General features: G+C 39.0%; 2 protein-coding genes across 2 annotated transcripts in view; one reads left to right on the top strand and one right to left on the bottom strand.

Moving 5' to 3' along the window:
* CDC73 (cell division cycle 73) overlaps positions 1–18845 on the top strand; it is a 96301-nt gene that overhangs the window by 39859 nt on the left and 37597 nt on the right. The window lies entirely within an intron of this gene.
* Positions 10320–18458, bottom strand: B3GALT2 (beta-1,3-galactosyltransferase 2). Its single transcript, XM_015869438.3, has 2 exons — positions 17573–18458; positions 10320–13121 (listed from the first exon to the last, which is right to left on the bottom strand). Exon 2 carries the CDS (start codon positions 12983–12985, stop codon positions 11717–11719), a length of 1269 nt encoding a protein of 422 aa, XP_015724924.1. The 5' UTR covers positions 12986–13121; positions 17573–18458; the 3' UTR covers positions 10320–11716.

Here is an 18845-nt window from a genome sequence, read left to right as displayed (position 1 = left end):
ACCATTTTTCGCTTCTATCACATTCCCCAGAAGGATGCTTAATTCTGTCCATAAGATTAAAAGCTGATGGTGTGGGCAGATGTTCTCAAGGGTAAAAAGCAGAATAAAATCGTGTAGAAAGTGTGAAGGTGGTGAGAAAAATATTTTGCTTGCAGTTAAATTGCTCTTTACAGAAAGGTTTATTGGGAAGGAGGGGGAGCTCTCAGTCATTTGAGTTCTTGTGCTTTGTGATGTAATCTTAACGGAGGAAAAAGACATTTCCTGTCCTTATTAAGAGCCCATTCTCTCTAACAACCCTCAGTTATCTTTATACTTCAGTATAAATATAAGTATGACTCTAAGTTGTGTATTGCTTCTTAATTCCCTGTTTCTTTTTAATATAAGATTTTTCTGCACAATAAGCCCACGCAAATTGAAATCTGGGTTCAGTTTTGAATTCTTTTGATTGTTACCTCGATATTGATAAAACCTTGTCCAAACCTGTTCTTATTTCTAACTGCTGTGCTGCTGTATGAGGGGCTGATCTCCGATCTGCTGTGCTTTCCAGCTGCATTCCCAGGCATTCTTTTATACAAATGAATCCTAGCCTGTGGTCAGCTGTTGTAGCCTTCAGCCTGCTGCTGATCTGTTGTGCTTAACAGATTGTCCTTGAGCTCTCTGCCCTTTTCAGCACCTAGTTTTCCTGGATTCTCATTTTGTTTAGAGACCATAGCTGTGTGCAGCTTTGTCGGTGGGAAAACACCTCCCTTGTGTCTGAAACTCAAACTTCTGTATTCCCTTTGAGTCTCAGTCAGTCAGAGCCCTTCAGGGATCTTCATGTTCCTCCAGCCTTCTGTTTGTAGCCTCCACTCTTCCCAGTGCAGACTTTGTTCTAAATGGTTAAAAGCTCCACTTATTTTCCATTTAAACACCTCAGGTCTTTCCAGGGCAGAACTGTTGTCATCTGAATGCGTGTGTGTAGTGACTATGAATCAGTAGCAACTTGCTTTCAACAATCATCTTTTTCCTATTAGTACAAATGCTTGATAGTTCTGCCATTCAGAAAGAGCCTTTTCTCATCAATACAAAGAATGATACTATCTATTATGGCAATATGTGAGTGTTCCTTAAGGCTGTATATGGATCAAGGCACTTAAGCAAATTAAAGCAAATTACCAAAGTGTACAGCATCAACATTCATAAGCTATAAAGCATAAAATTGCCATTGGCTGGTGATGTCTTTAGGAATAAATTTACTTTAGTTAGCTGGGGTTTAATTTCCTTGGTTTACAGTGGAGGAAAAACCAACTTACTCCTGCACTGGAAAGTTTGTGGGGAAATTGCATGCATTTAAATTAATATGCTTTGACCTCTCACTTTTACTTGAATCTTTTATAAACATTTAAATCATGAATGAACCCACTGCATCCTGAGCAGTTGTGCAAGGCTGTCTCATGTATTTCCTGCTTATCTCGTTCACTTCTCCTGTTTCTTGGATCATTGTTTTCAGTGCCGTTCGCTGTTAGGTTACATAGTATTATAGCTATCATCTGAATTAGATGGGCAAATAAAATTCTACTGGCAGTCCTCTTCCATCCAGGTAGTAACAGATTCTGTTGAATGACAATGGTGTTATTAACTGCTATATGAAGATGGTGCCTTTTCCAGTGTATACAATCCAAGATTTTTTTGGATTTCATGTGAAATGAGTAGTAGTAAATCTGGAAGCTCTAGAATTTCCATCACGTGAATATTGTTCTTCACTTGCTTTTCAAAAACATTCAGTCATTTTTGTTTCTGTTTTTATTTTGCCGAGGAAGCCCAAGGGTAGTCTGTTTTGCTTTCACTTCCATGTAGAGTGTGTGAGGACTTCCAGGTGAGAAGGCAATAGGAAATGGCATAGGAAATGGAAGAGCAGTGGATGTCTAATTTTAGATTATGGTCTCTCCTTTCACATTTAACTTGTGTTTTCATTATGCAATGAAACACCTATTCCTCCTACTTAAATTGATCAATATAAGCCTGCCATTTAAAATTTTTCTTCTCATTTGGCTATATGCCTGGTTTAGGATTGAATTTCTTACCTAATTTTACTGAGCTTGTTCTGTGTAGCTTTTTCCCCTAAGCGTGGCTTGCCTTTGTTTCTTATCTTTTCTCCTTCATTTGAATGGTAAGAGGGATGTACTTTCTAACATCTGCTGAAGTGTCAGAATACCCAAGTGTTAATAGTAACACAGTAGCTACAAAGTAATTCTACTGTTTTGTTTTATGACCTCCATTTAGTTACTATGTTCTTTCTGTACTTGTTGAACTCTGTGCTGTTCCATGGCAAACCATTGAAGCCAGTCCATTTGGCTCAGTTTAATTCCATCTGATGCCAGAATCGGTTGGTCTACAATATGTGACCAATTCTGGGACATCTGATATAGCTTATCAGACACTTTCAAAGTGTTGCACAGAAAATGCAGAAGCTCTACATTCGTATTTATCAGGAACAGACAGATTTGTGTCATCGTTTCAGAATGCAGTCTTCAAAAAAAGCTGCATTTAGGGAATTAATGTCCATATGTTGCAGGCTAAAACAGGCATTTTTCCCTGAGAAAAAATGCTGTTAGTGTGTTCTTGGGGTGTTTGGGTGCAGAGATTGTTATGGGTTTTGTTTGGAAAAGCGCTTCACTCTTCATGGCACATCTTAAGGAAGTCTCTTAGTTGCACAGGGTTACTGCATCTTTTTGTTATATTGTGAAAATGTTGGGCTGTGAAATGGCATCTTCCTTCCTGGCAAAGAAAGAAAGTAGGGCAGCAAGAAAAGAAAGCTTTATTGTCCATTCGAAGAAGAACTCTGTTTTTGTTCACTCTCCAAAAGCTCAGGACAAGCTCTTGTTTGTCTGTTTCTGATACAAATGAAAAGCCAAATTATTTAGCTGGCCTTGGTAGGAAATGGATTATTATTATTATTTTTTTCTGTGGCAACTCATCTCATTGTGGTAATTTTTCATTTTAAGTAACTGACAAAGCCAGTGTGAAATGTGTTCAGCAAATACTGGAAGCTATTTTTGCTTGGAAGTCTGTAAGTGTCACAGGAAAAAAAATGGAAGCTATCTGCCACCTTGCATTATATATCTGGACTGGATAAGCAGGGTGAAGGCCAGCTCTTTCACCCTCTTGGCATGCTTATATCAGTCCTCTCAGCACACAGACACTGCCCAGCACTCCAGTTTTTCTTAATTAGAGGCTGGAGCATAGATGCAGAAGTACTTCACTAGTTTATGACCATGTGTATTTCTTTCTGGAATACCATTTCAGGTGGTGAGATTTTGAAGAACCAGCATTTTTAGTAGCTTTCTTGCTGAAAAACTGGAGCTTGTGCTGAAAAATTGGGGAAAAAATGACTTGGTTCCTTGGTATATGAAAAAGTTAGAAGAGAAAAGCTTACGCAGCTCTTCTATAAGTCAGTGCATTGTATTAATACTTCAGGCACAAATCACCTGCAATTCCTGACAAATAAGGAATTTCTAAGCAGTTGTAATTTGTTTCGGTATAGCTCTCTGTAAATACCAGCTTCTCAGTGGTGTGAATGCAACTCCAAGACAACATCATGATAAGAAATGGGGAAAAATGGCTTTCTTCCAGGTCAGATATGTTTTGCAGGAAAAACTGCAAATACAAGCTGTGGAGATATTTCTCTTATGGAACCAGAAGAGGTAACCAATTAATATTAGCCTGGTTGTCATAAAGACTCTTGCATTGCAACAAATTTAATGTTTCTCCAAGAGTTGTGATCTGTAGAATGTGTGCAAAAGATGGTGCTCACAGAAAGTGTGTACTCACAGGTGTGAAGTCTTGTGATGAATAGGAGGCAGGCAAGAGGTGTGATTGTGTACTTTGAGTTTTTCTATTCTTCTCTGCTAGTGTGAAATTTTGAACAAAAAATCATTTGAATCATTTAACATCTACTATTAGAAAATGGTGTAAGGGAAAACGTGCTTGAGGGACTTGGTCTTTTCCTTTCTCTTTTAATGAAATGGCAGCATTATACTGTACTTAAGAATGGAGTCCCCAGAATTAATGGGAGAAAGCTGTTATTGCTTTTTTGACATTAATGAAATGGGATGTCTAAAGTTGTTTTCAGCATCCATTTCTCAAAGAGAATAAAAATGGAGAGGGAAAAATAGTATGTTTTCTGGATGTAGCAAGCAGGCTTACTAAAAAAATAGAACAATTGTGGTTATCTATCATTCTTTTTAATCTAGGTATCTCTGTTTTCCATGTTGAGAATTCAGAAAACAGACAAATATTTAAATTAATATGGTTTGGCTGTTTTGCAAATTAACCATGTTGAATTTAGTGAAACAATCAGATTAATCATACAATCACAGAATGACCTGGGTTGAAAAAGACCACAATGATCATGTAGTTGTAGCTCACCTGCTGTATGCAGGATCGCCAGCCAACAGACCAGGCTGCCCAGAGCCACATCCAGCCTGGCCTTGAATGCCTCCAGGAATGGAGCATCTGCTCTTAAAAATAAGTTGCTATTTGGAAGATAGTTTTCTCATGACATCAGGAGGAACACTACTGTAAATACCTTCTCAGCTGAAGGTTTGTTTATACTTAGGAACCATGTAATTTAATTATTTTTATTTTATTCCCCTTTCGATGTGCTTCATGGTGCTAACAGCATAAGCTTTGCAATTTGCCTTTTGAGGAACAGATGTGTAGTCCCCTCAGGTGTGTATATGATATTTAGTCTTACTTTAGAGTCTTAAGTAATGTGAAGAGCATGCTTAAATTACGGTCTTGTTTCTCTATGTTGTTTTGACATAAAAATACTATTCTTTCCCAAGTTAAAAAACCAAAAAAATAAATACACAGCTTTAAATTATTCAAAGATGTTATAATGGGAAATTGGTTATTCTCATGATTCACAAGGCTGGTTAGTTGAATTTTTATGTCTAGAGAAATCTGTGCCTAGGTGGACTTGGGAGGAATGCCTATAAAAAGGCTGGAATTTGCAGTAAGTGGCAATACTCCATTTTTTTTTTTTTACATAAAAAAAAATATTTTAGACTGAGTCACAGATGGCGTTTTCCTGTGATTCATTTTGTTTTATGTCGCATCAACCTATATATTATGGCACAACAGGCTTTAACTGTGACGTAGCTCTTCTTTATGTGCCAGATTCCTATTTGGTTTAGAGATGATGACATTGGTGGTGAATGAAAGAAACCTAGAATCTCTTTTTATGTTCTATTAGACCTGATGTCTTTTAGATGCTGGATATGTTAAATTTTTAATAAAGGCAGTGGGTTTGGTTCTTGTTTTCCTTGGTGACTTGTTTGGTATTGTATTAAAAAAACATTTCTTGTGGCAGTCAGTTTTTCTTGTTTTAAGCCTTGGGCTTATTGTGATGTGGGAACTCTTGGCCTTTCCCCAAGAAGGATGTTGTTGACTTCTCAAGAGTGGAGGAATTCAGCATTTTTTGTGTTGGCACAGACTTCTAAAAAGAAAATTTAATGTAATACAGAACTTTGTTAATCAACAGGAAGAACTGGGAATACTGAACTTTTTGAAGACTTCTTATATGGTGGCAAACATAACTATTTCCTCTGATCTGTTTGTCATCTTAGGAAATCTTGAGCTTTTAAGGTTTGCAGGCTGTTCTCTGTTCTCTTGTATTCTTTCTATTGAATCAGTTGCAAGACAGAATCAACCCTGTTATTCACAGAACATTAGGGTGAGTAATGCTTCACACGCTTCTCTTTCTAATGAGGTAAATATGTAGGGGCTCTTCCATCATACCCAAGCTAAGTATCTGGAAGACTGCAGTGAGTGCTTCACGGAATATTGATGTTCAAGAGCTAACATGTCCGTTAATATTAGATAAAACTTAAATAGGCTAGGAAGAGGTAGATGAGATTGTCCTGATGCGCTTATCTTCAGAGGATTTTCATATTCATCAGCATACTTTGGCCCTCAGTAAGGCAGAGTGTTTTTTTTTATTTGAAGAAGTCTGTGTTGGTTACATGTCGGTAGGCATTCTAGGAAGACACCAGCCACTGCCACTTCCTCCTCCTTGCTCAGGCAAATGATGCTGAAAAGACAGCAGCAACAATTTTGTTCACTCTGTAGAAAGAGTTTTCTTTTCTCATGCATTCCCAGGTGAATGGAACCCTTTGAGAACATTCCCATCAAGCATTTCTCAGCAACTTTGACTTCTCTACCCGGTACAGCATCTGTGCATGACTTAAGCATTCAAATGGAAACCTTAGAGACTACATGAAACTGTAAGCCATGAGCGTTCCCTGTGCTGGAGGGACTTGTTTTGAGAGAAGTAACTGGAGGTTACTATCTTGGTCAGAACACTTTGACCACAGGCAGTGAGTGGTTTGTACCCCATGGTTTGACTTGTGCACTGGTTGGCTTGTGGAGCACAATGCATCATTACTATCATCCAGTTAGTGTTATTGTGAAAGCTGTCAGATTTAACTGCTGAAGGGAGCTTTTAACTGTTGCCATGGTAATATGAGAACGGCAACATGGTAGTTTTCATCTCTATCCTATGTTCAGCTGAATTCTTATGCAGTCATTTCACTATGAGGCGAAGGTAGTACATTGTACCAGGCCTGGCTTTCTTTCAGGTTAACTAGAGACAAATGAGAAATGTAGCAAATGCCTTCTTTAGGGATGAAATGCAAGTCCTAGGGAAAACTGATGGAGTTCTCTGTGCTTATGACTTGATTCTGTTGGCGCTCCTGTATGTAATACAGCCTCTTTGTAATTTCTGACCATCTCTTCATGCCATCACATCATTTCTTGTAAGTGCTTTGGCTCAGAGTGTAATAGAAAGCTTGTTCTGGAAGCACAAGCTAGAAGTTCAGTCACAGGAACTTTTATTTTCTCTAGGAGTGGAGAAATGCAAGTGCTCATCACTAGAAGTTCAAAGAATGCTTCCTAACTTGGCCTCATGATGCTTTTCTTTAAGACTAAGGCTGCCCTATTTATATGGGACACGTATACTTTTTGACCTGTGTGGGGTTGGTCAGCTGCTGTGGTTATTTTCATTTCACTCTTCTGTTTTTTCACATTCAAGGTTTGTTTTTTTTTTTAACTGACCTGCTGCAAGGTTGCTCTCTGCAGCCCTCCCCCAGCCTCCTGCCATGGAAGGCCTTTAAATTCATTCTTGCCTTGGGTACAAAACTGAGGTTGTTCTCAGCTTCCTGACCTACATTTGCGTGGCATGGCACTGCCTGGCTGGTGGTGCAGCTCCCTGCCTCCTTCCTCTCCCTGTGTTCCCCTTCTGAGTGGCCTGCAAATCATAGCTGGATATGTGAGGCTGGAATGAATGGACTAGCAGTGCCATCTGTAGTAATACAGTAAATGCCATGTAAGATAGGGATGATCTCCAGTCTGAAATTATTGGGGTCAGAAAGGGTGAGACTCTACCCAAAATCCCACATTGCTTTTGAAGTATAAAATCAGAAATGAAAAATGGAGATAATGCTGTTAAAATTCTATAGCTGCAGTTACCATAGTGTAAATAAATTGTCCAGTGTTACTTGTGTTATCTGACAGCGTAAAGTAAGGATTGAAAAATGAAAAAAGATATAAACAACAGTTGATGCTTTAGCAAAGTAGTTACAAACCTGTTCTTGCTATTAGCTTGAATATAGAAAGTAGTGACCTTTATATTCGCATCATCTCTTTTTCATCTCCTCCTGGTAAGTTTTCACAAATGGCAGTGGGCACTCATTCTACAGATAAGATTGTTTTATTGTGTTGTTTTGCACTGTATGACAATGTAGATTAGGTCTATGCATGTAGGGTGTTTCGTTATCGGGAAAATAATAGAGATGAGGCTGTCTATAGCAGTGGCTTGTAGGTTCTTTCCCCATGCTCATACCATGCATGATCTTGCACTGATTTTGAGACATAACACATGATAATATGCTTGGAAATAACTTTGTAAAGATGGCCTGAAATACACAGACAGCATTGCAGGGAGGGCGAGTTTGTAAATCACTGTTCTAGTCTGTTTGACCTGACAACCAGTCTGTCTTATTTTCCTGCATCACTGCCATGATATAATTTCCAATTCTAGAACTGAGGAATAATTCATATTATTTATGTAAGTATTTTAAAGGACACTAATCTAATTTCATTTCCCCAAAGCAACCTCTAAGGCTTGGATGTACCTTTACCTGTGTTTCTTCCCCCCCTCCCCCCCCCCCACACACAGTAGAATAGATCATGAACTTGATCTGTGAGAAGTGGATCAGTGGTTGGGGATAGGATCGGCTTTCTTCCTCCAGCAGTTGCACTTGTGCATTTTTCCTTGCTCAAATGTGATGTGGGATGATCTGCAAATAATTCAAGTTCCTAATATCATTGGAGATCAACAATTCTGCTGCTGGTGGATGATGTTTGTGGAACTTTATGTTGGTTGTTTGATATGAATGCTTCCATCCTTAGTTGAAAAGTTAAATGTATAGAAAAACTACTAAAAACATTTTCTGACTTGGTTCTCATGCTTCCCTTGACCAAAGTATTTCTTTGCTGTAGTGATGGTGCTGATGACAACATGTGTTTCCTTGAATAAATTTAGAGTCATGTTAGATCCTTTTGTATTTCTTCTCAAAGCAAAACAAACATACAGAGAGCAAAAGGCATTTAAAGATTACACAAATCTTGATAAGCCAACTGGTGTTATCCATTTTTTTTTACTGCATTGCAGATACATTAAACAAATAGAAACTTTTATCCTGCTGCTACTAACAATGCATTTTTAGTCCTGCTTTTTGTTGGATAGGACATGTGAAAACTTGTCAAAGGTTTTGATGACATTAATAACAGTGCTGTTTTTAACATCAGCTGTTTTTGCTCTCTTCTACATTGGGCAAATAGCTTCAAGACGAGCTAAAGAGTGGTAACAACACAAAGAATGGAAGAGGGATCTTTCATTCTGTAATTGCATATTTCACCATAGAAGCTCTCCCTCCCATTTCTGAAAGCTTCATAACAGACTGCAAGAAAACAATACATGGGCACAAAAGATTTAAGTAGCTGTTGACTGTTCAGATAATGGTTTGAGTACGTTATGTTTATAGATTATTTTCCAATTATATCCAAGCACTAATTCAAATTTCTAAAAAATGGTCAGGCTCTTTAAAAGAACATTCCAAATGGCTTTGTTTTTTTCTTGCATCTTCTTATATTTTACCTAGAAAGAAGTTCAGTGTGCTGAACTCATTGGTATTGTAACATAATTCTGCCAAACTCGGGCAGATTGGTATTGTGCATGAGCTCCAAAGTGGAGTACCCGAGAGGTTGTTTGGCTGCCAAACTTCGTAATTAAAGTGCCAAACTATTTAAGATTTAGTTATTAACCTCTTGGACCATACCCAGAAGCCAGTAACAGCATTTTGAACTAGCCAGAGTTGGGAAAGTCCAAGTAGAGTACTTTATATTACATTCTAGCTAGAAAGTGCTGAAGGCAGGGAATGGTGTTGAAGCCCCCTCCAGGAGGGAAGACTGTGTCCTTGGCCAGAGTGACTCAAGGAGAGGCTGCTTGTGTGACTGTACATCTTCTACAGCCAAATGCTTCTGGATAGCAGCTGGCTTTTTCTAGTTGTCTAAAAATTGCTTGATTTCTCTAAGCTTGTATAGCATAGTAATAGTTAATATGGGTATAGTTAACACAAGCCAGGCAGCTTTTGGCTGGGGTATTAGCTGTAGTGTTAGCTCAGAGTGTGAGGGGAACTACAAGTGAGTGCTAAAACAATACTTCTGAAGACTTGTTCTGTTGCAGCTTTGTCATGTGAATGCCAGTAACCTTCCTGGAAATGCAGTAAATGCACTTTCAGTCAGAGTTGTTTGAGAAGACCTTTAAACATGCCTCCCCCCTTACTCTCCCCCCAGAGTGTTCATTTCAATTATTTGAGGTATGTAGGAAATGCACAGACATATGATTATCATACCTTAAATGCAGCAAATGATGGTTTATTGGAAGACAGTGGGGAAAAAAAAGTGATGAAGTGCAAATTCCAATAGCCATCTTTAATAGATTTCTTCCTGGCATTCCTTAGGAGTGCCAGTTCAGTGTGACACCGTATGCTTAGATGTGTCTATTTCCAGGCCTTCACACTCCTAGTGTTGCTGATTGCTCAGTAACACCATCCAACTTTTCATTACAAAGGAAAAAAAAAAAACTTCTGGAATCTCTGTATTGTACATGGCATGAAAGTTAAGAATTAGGGGAAATGAGGAATAGTCAGGTAACACTAATGCTAGCAAATTATTTCCTCCTCAGTAGTTTTACCATTAATAAGTGAAGCCTGAAGGACCATAAATAGAATCAGTTTTATTAAATAATAAAAGTACATCAAATAATTGTGTTTTATCCAATTAAAAAGTACCGGTCAAACAAAACTAATCACAGTTCAATCAAATGCTGCTGCTAAATCACAAGTGCATGTTGCTTACTGTGACAAGTAGCAATAACCTGATTCCAATGCAACACTGCTTCACTGGAAAATAGACTTCAAAAGTTCTGCTTGTTTAAAAAATCTGGAAACCTACAAATTGATTTAACCTACTTCTCCCATCTTGTTTTCAGGGACAGGTCTTGTAGTTTTAATTTGTAATTTCCATTTTGGTCCTGCCCATAATTCTATCTGGAAATGTCAGTCTTATGACTTAGTTCTTTGTCTGTAAGGTAAAGTTTGGCTTAATTTCCTCTTCCTATTTGAGCTTGACTGACCCTTTTTCTGATAGGCAGTAAATAGTAAAAGAAACCAAGACAGAGTTGGTTTTCTCTTTCTACAAAATGGGACGTTTTTCAGACTGTGGTGAATGGCTTTTTTATACATTTCTTTTTTAGCTTTTGTGCTGTCTTGAAGTTACGTAAGGAACTCTATAGCAGATTGAATGAATCTGCACGTAGGTACCAATGCTACTTGGCATCCGGATTCAGGTGCTTACCCTATGACTTGTAGAGAATGACTTGGAGGAAAAGCAAGACCTGAATCGAGAATGCCTGCTGTAAGTTTCAGAAGGGGGTGTGCAGAGCAGTTGTTTTCTGAGCTTTGTTTTCATTCATTCTTTTTCCCTAGCCAAAAAAGCAGCCTTGCTAAAAGTGGGCTTGCTTTAAGAGTTTTGCATTATTTCAGAGTTCATTGAATGGTGTCTTGGTTTTAAATGTGACACTCCTAAGTGTACTGCATTTCTAAGAAGTGTGTGGTAATTTTCATGTGGTAATTGAAGGTAAGGTTCATCTCCCCTTTGTGCATTTCCTTCGCTTCTTGTTTTTCATTTTACTTATAGCAATCCTAGACAAGAAATGGTTACATTTAAAAGAGCAGGAGCTATGAATGCGTTGTCTTAAAAATAAAATTTGTGTGGAAAATATGCTCAATTAGATTTTATTGGTGCATAAGTCAGCAATTGTACCACTGAAGTGTGCATGCTTATTATTGCACATTAACACAAAAACCTGTCATATCTCTATTTTTTTTCCTCAAATTTGCTGGGAAAACCTTTTGGGTTATGGTTTTATAATATTAACATTATCAAGAACTATACTTTTTGAAAATTAAAAAAATAATTCTCAGACTCCACTATGTGATGGGCATCAACTAAAGGCTGTCCCATTAAGCTCATCCATTTTCACTGTACATGCTTTCAGCAATATTTACAAATTGCACGTGGAATACGTTTGACAAGAGAGGGTGTTGTCCTTCTAGTGAAGTTTACGATGGCGATACCTGCTTGCTTTTTCTTTTGCTGCATTGGCACAGGCGTTGTGCTTATTCTGTTGTAAGTGGTTCCAGTATTTGATCAGTTCACTAGGTTGGAACTGATGGGAGGTAATTAGGTGGCTATATTTACAGCTGGAGTAAGAAACTCGCCAGTGATTGAAGACAAATTCGTTGGGTGGAGGCATGGGGTCAATTCGCAGCTTGGCAAGGCAGATCCCCACATACACATCCTCTAAATGTAAACGTCTGATGCTTAAGGAGACTTTAAAGATTTTTTCTGCTAAGTCTCCAGAAAAAACATAACCAGTTCCAGAGCAAAATACAGGGTAACGTTCACTTGGATACAAATCAGGTGGCATGTACCACTTGCTGTCCTTGTTCCTGTTAGGTGCGTAACCTCTCATTAAATATCCTGTAAAATATTTACGCCTCGGAGGAAGCTCTGGCTTCAGAAGCTTGTGTATTAAATACTCTGTATTGACAAACATATCGCTGTCAGTTTTCATAACATAGGGAACACTTGGACAATGTGATGCAACCCAGTTCATTCCCATCAGTGTTTTAATGGTTAAATTGTAATAGGTATCCAAGTATTCTTGTTGGACGATGTCATGGTACTGTCTGCTTTCCTCCTGTATTCTACGCTGGAGGTACCCATTGGTCTTGGTACTTAGCCCCAGCAAGAAGATGCGGACAATTTGGATGCCAGGCGTTAGGCTTTCATTACCCCAGGTTTGTCGGATGGCCTGTCTGGCTTCCACTTGACCTGGTTCTGCAGCTATGAGCAAAATCAGGAATGGGACCTTTTCCTGGCATTTTTCAGGCTCATTGATGATGTATTTGAAATGATACAAAGTTGGATGCCCAGTACCTTTCTCACTGTAAATACTTCCATTAGCACTGAGGGTGTTTTCCAAGCCAGTTACTCCTTGCAACGACAGATCAGTGTTGTTGGGGTTGGTGACTATTTGAGGCCTGAGGGTCTGAGGTACGGCGTCTTTCCACGTGTTCCGTAGAGAGCTGTGGTTCATCTCGCTTTTTGTAGATCTAAATCCTCGGATTGTGTAAGTCATGGGATTTTCTCTAAAGCCCGTCCTGCCTGGCAGCCAGTCGTGATGGTTAAAAAACAGAAACACAGCAAAAAGAAATACGAGAGAGATAAGACCAATCAGATGGGTGCGAAATAGAGACCTTTTGGTATTCCAGGTCATCTTAGCAAGGCAGCAGTGTCGTCTTCTCCACTGAAGCATGTTGTAAGAATCCAGTGATGGGGTGTGAGACGATGGCCAAGCAAAATGTAGTTTGCTTCCTTTCCAAATCCACCGCTATTCTTTGGTATTCATTTTCTTTTGTTCATGTCGAGTAATTCTCTGCAAATGGCTCTCTCTGGAAGGGTTTAAAGAGAAAACCAAACACATTTTATTTTAGTAACTCATAATATAAGGCAACAATGAGAAAGTAGTCAAAATAGATAAAATTCAGCTTTTTTTTGAGAAAACAACCTGCAGTAGTATAAATTAGGTCTGAATTTTCTAAAAGTCAGACTTGTTTTACAATTGAAATTACTTGCTTTTTAAAAAGGTGTAGTTTTATGGTAGATGTTCTGGAAAGCATCCTGAGTACTGAAGATGAAACAGGAAAAAAAATAAATGTTAGCTGGGAAAGTGTAAAGTAGTTTTAAACAGCATCATATCTACTCACTATGGAAATCCTTGTGCAGCACTTGAGAAGGACTGGATGAAAAGAGCTCAGAAGCAACTGGGAAGTTGATTGGCATTAATTAAAATGGATTTGATGCGCAGAGGCTGGTAGGGCTCAGTTTAAAACTCCTTCTGTAAAATGGATGTGTGTTGGTGGCGGGACAGACGGTGCAAGGTTGATGATGGCAGAGCTCTGTTAGTCACAGTACACAGCCTGGCATGTCTCCACCAGCCCTGACTGTGTTCAGAAAGTCAATGAGAAGGTGCACCTGTCAAAATTAATTTTCAGGGTCCAGTAACCTCTCTGCACAGTGCTTAGATGGTAACACACGATAACAATTTTGCTCACCTTTCAGGCACCTTTAACCCTCCAGTCTGCATTGAAAGAGTATTGAGTATTTGCCTTTTGTACCAGAGTGGCATGCAGCTGATTTTCTGTTAAGCTGTTGAGTTTTAGTGGATAGAGATCTTAGGTGAACAGTAATGTCAACGTGAAGTAAAGCTGCACAGCAATGTTACTTTCAGGCAAGCTATCTGATGAATGTGATTTTTGGGTTTTGTTTCCTCTGAGAATTTAGATGTAACTACTATACTTCTATTATCATGCAGAATTGTGAAGTAGTGCCAAAGTAGACTGTGGTTCATTTTCTCCTAAATTTTTTTCATATTTGAGAGCAGAGTCAATATGGCAGCTTCATGATGCTGCATATTAAAAGCTGATCACATCGTCTCGTAAATGAACCTTTCACTGCACAGTAGCAATTCGTTTGTGATTTTCAATTTGCTCTAATTTATTTCTGGGCCCTGGGGTTTTGTATAGGAAAAAAGGGATGGCAGCTGAACAAGGCTTCCACAGAAAATGCTATTTTTAATATAAATGTGTAATTTTTTAATTATTCGCTATCTTTTAAAACCAATATTGAATTAATTTCTGTGTTTAAATCTAAGTAACACATTATATGGGGAAATTACATGATTTTGCACAGTAAAGAAGTAATTTATGAAGAGTTGGCTGTTGAATGATATATGACTGTGTGTGACTAACATTCAGTTTGCCGAGTTAATGCAAAGGAAATATGAGATTTTGGAAAGGATAAGGACAGATGAATAACTACCCTTCATTTTGGTTATTATTGTGAGTTCACATGTAATCAGAAAAACCTGTATGTAGAAGACATGACTCGGTGTTTAGAAGCAAGGGGGAAGTACTGCTGCAGCTACTGAGTCGAAACTGTAGTTTGTCTGTCTTATTAACCTCCACCAGGAGGAGCAAGTAAGTGGGGATTTTAACAGGTTTGGAACCACGAACGTTATCAAAAACGGCAACAGTGCTCCTTCTTTCTAAAAGGGCAAAATATTTGCTTTGTGCTACACTGAACTCTTCCCTGCTGTGCTGTTAAGCAGTGCTTGTGAATTGTGTTCCAAAAGTATTTAGGATTTTATTTTTTCCCGAGCTATCTTTCTTACAAATTATTTTCCATCCTTCAAATGTTAAGCCTGTATCTCAAGTGTGGTGCTTGTAGAATTAGTCTCTAATTCCACACTATTCTTATTATGTTTCTTGGCTCAGAAATTACACCTTAAGTCAAAAGGAAATAAGCCCCCGATGGGGAAGATGTGTGTTTATCCGACCTCTTGCACCTTCTTTTACATGCTTAGAAAATAAAAGCCTGCTCTCCAAGCATAATTCTTACTTTCTCTGCAGTGTGCAGTGTTTTAAATGAGCGCTCAGCTATTTGGGATGAATATCACCGCATGAGCAAACATAAATGTCACTTCAAAGGATATCCTAGATCTCAGGGAAGCTAATTGTTCAATACCGGTTTGAGAGGCAGCAGTGGGAATATTTGATTAATTGCCATTCCGTTTCATGTGCATGCAGCTCAGGAAGAAGTGAAAACAAGAATTTCATGAGGAGATGAATGCAGAGCAGCAGCTGTAATTCAGAATTAACTTTGCCACGCTGAATTATGCCACTTGTAAAGTTTCATTCGTTAGATACAAATACTTTGGCAAATCTGCTCTGTGCTACTCAGACTTTTTCAGTTTTCTTGTGCTCCCGGTTTCATACAGGAAAAGGGAGAACCTTGTTATAGACACATTAGTGTAAACTGAAAACTGCCTGCAGATGCTGCCTTTCTGTGTTGCACAGAGAAATTGGCCCAGAATGGGGTTGTAATGGCTGAAGTGTTTTGTTGTTCTATTGCACTGCATGTTCACGTAGTGCATGTTAAATTTCTTGCTATCTTAGTCTCATCTCTCATCATAAAGACTTATTTGTAAAGAGAGTCCACTCTCACTTGCATGTTTGCCAGGTGGGAGTTTCCTGGAAAATCTTAGGTCCGTGTTTGCCCTTTCAAAAGGCCCTATATGGATAAAGGAAGGGCCCACAGCTGTTTCTTAGCTTTGTAACATTGATAGTTTTAAATAAGATAGCTTTACAAGACCAAGTTCAGCTGCACATCACTTCCTTTGTAATTCGGGTGTAAAACATCTCAAAATATACTGTGGATAGTAAGCACTCAAAACAGAGCAATTGCAATGGAACAGAAGGCAAATTGCTAACTATAGCCCAAGGTCTCCATACAGTCACCTTGTGCTCTGAAAGCACGTTGTTGCATACAGCTGTGCCTTTTGAAGATATGGCTTAGGATGGCTCTTGAATTTTGGCACTTGGCTGTGCAGCCTCTGATGTGTGATCGAATGCCAAATATATTCACTGTGAATGCCTCTTGAGGTTTTATTTGTGGTCTGTGCTCTACTGGTGTTGTACTTTCGGTTCTGCTCTATAATTACAACTGAAGCATTCGACTCCCTATTTACGCATTCTGCATTTTCATATTTTGATTTGTGGGCAAACCCTTTAATTAGAGGGAAGAGTTCAAAAGGAGCCTGAGCCGGTGTTCTGTTGAAGAGCAGCAGCTGTGCTTGAGGCCTCACAGAGTCGTGCCCCGGTTCACTCCAACTGCACTCATCTTGTGCTCAGAATGGGCAATAATCAAGATAAGCTGTGATGTTTGGGTTTTAAAATGTCAGACAGGAAAGTGGCACTGCTGGTAGGCATGCTGCTCTGGGAGTACTGCCGGAAGGCAGGGTCTTTTTCTGTTTTAAAACTCCTGGAAAGACTTTAAAAGTGATGTGAGCCGGATGAGAGCCTTGCACAAAGTAAACACAGCTATGTTGACAGATTAATGATTTATTACAGCTTTTGGGTAGGTTCTGAAGAGAAGCATTTCCATCCCTTAGTGTATTAAATTGCTGTATGTTCGGATCTTAAATTTGCACTGTAAATAGTGAGCTGTCTTCCTGCTTGTTTGCCACAATTGATGAAGTATTTAAATTAAAACAAAATGTAGAAATGAATGACAATTAGACAGAGTGCCATTTTGCAATCCAAGTTAAACAGTCAGTGTTTTCACATTAAACAGAGATCGTAATGATGGCATGAGGTAATTTACGTGCTCACCATTTTGAGTGCACAGTGTGTGAAGGTTTCCTTTTGGGATGTCAGCAGAGCCTGATGTTACTTGTAAAATGTGGTGCCTGATTGTGCTGCTGATGGTTTAGATCGTGTCCAGTCTTTTGCACCCTCCCAAATTATGCCTGGTCAGTATTAACCTGATGACATTTTGCTGTGTTTCGAGGGGGGGAGGGAGTGGGGGAAGCAAGTGTGAGAAAGGTCTGAAGGTACTCCTTAGATAATGTAATTTGACTGCACAGTCTGTTTTGATGGTTCAGTGCTCTCTGTGTGCATCGTATCATGGCCATTTTATCAGTGCTTTAAGATTACTTCTGATAAGGATTAATTCTGACCTAGTTTGTGAGGATTTCTAACTGGCCTTTTTTTTTCTAAATTGGAGAGGTTTAAGTTGTTAATTTCTCAGCTAAATGCAATCATTACAGTAGCCACGTTATCCCTTTAATCCCTCCTGTACCCACAGCAGGCTGTACACAGTGCATTAAATGTGTAAGGTAGTGACATTGTTCTGCATGGTGAAAGGAAAACCTGCTGGAATTTTTTCCACTGCTCACAGACACCTTATCTCTGGGCTCTGCAAATTAGGAATGCTCATTATCTGTAATGGCTGAAAGGTAACAGACAATTGAATGAATATCACACACAAGAATTTGACATACCTTCCCTGGTCAGGCCATTTATGGTGCGAGGATTATACCCACAGAAAATAGTTTTGGCACGCCATCACTTCAGCAAAAAAGATGCTATCGAACATGCGCACATCCCCCAGCAGTCTGCTTCCTGCGATTGCTTTTCTCAGTATCCAATCTGTCCATCTGTCGGCTCGTTGCTGCGTTACCTTCCTTGCTCATAAGTGTTGTCCTTGTCTTGGGGCTTTTTGTTCATCTTTCAAACAAAAGACAGTAGTTCTCGTTCGTGCTCCCACGGTCGGGGCTTGTCTGGCGTTCCCAGTCGATAGATTGGAGCTGTTACATCTGGTGTTTCCCTTGTCGGACAATGCAGTGCTGTGTTCTCCTCTTCCCAGTATCCATATTTCTAACGGTAATGTTAGCAGCGAGTGCTAGCACGTAGTGGTTCAGTTGCCTTTAGTAAGAGGATTTGCCTCTCTTCCCTCCTTCATTGTTGCTAGGCAGTAGTAGAAGTGGTTCCGAGCTGTTTTAACCAAGGATTCTGCTCTATTAAATCCATTCCGTAGTCCTTCGGCTGCTGCACAGGCAGGCAGCAGTTTAAATGTGGGCTTTGACAGATGCTGTCTTCTGACAGAGCAGAATTTAACGTCACTGCTTGGCTGAATCCCACGTGATTGTTTGCATTCATTTTGACTAAATCCAAAGGCAGCCAGAAACCTCTACAGGCTCTTCCTCCTATTTGATAAATGATACATATTCAGCACAAGCGCGATGATAGGTGAATAGTATAAAAATTGTATGATGATTAAATGAATGATTGAGAGTTTTTCCAAATTGTTTTCACTTTTCCTTGACACTGTAACTTATGATTCTCTGGGGGATTTTTAATGCGAGATGTTCTATTTCAGTATTCCAAAGGCTGTTCTGCTTTGCAAAGGAATTAGAAGCATTTAAACACCAAAGCCTGATTTAACCCATTAGGTGCTCTCAGTAGAATTTTTTTTTTTGTGCTTTTATGGTGAAGTAAATATATATTTAATGCTCATACTTGCTTTACACATTTCATATTTTTACACTGTAAAAGCTGCTTTTTGTAGTATTAGGTTGACCAGTTCAGTTGGAAGGCATTCATGTATAAACTGTTAAGCTTTATTTCAATTATTGATGAATCAGAAAGCGCCTTCTTTATGTTACAGGCATTTCTATATTATAGAAATTTTTCTGCTCCTAACGAAATCTGGGTTCCTGTTACTTCTGTCCTGCCAGTAACTGACCCTTCTGTGCTGAAGCACCTCATTATATT

This window comes from Coturnix japonica, chromosome 11 (genome assembly GCF_054131305.1).
Source record: "Coturnix japonica strain WE chromosome 11, WE-NBRP24, whole genome shotgun sequence".
Lineage (NCBI taxonomy): Eukaryota > Metazoa > Chordata > Aves > Galliformes > Phasianidae > Coturnix > Coturnix japonica.
The sequence above is the reverse complement of the archived record's forward strand: the minus strand, read 5'-3'. Positions and strand labels throughout refer to the sequence as shown.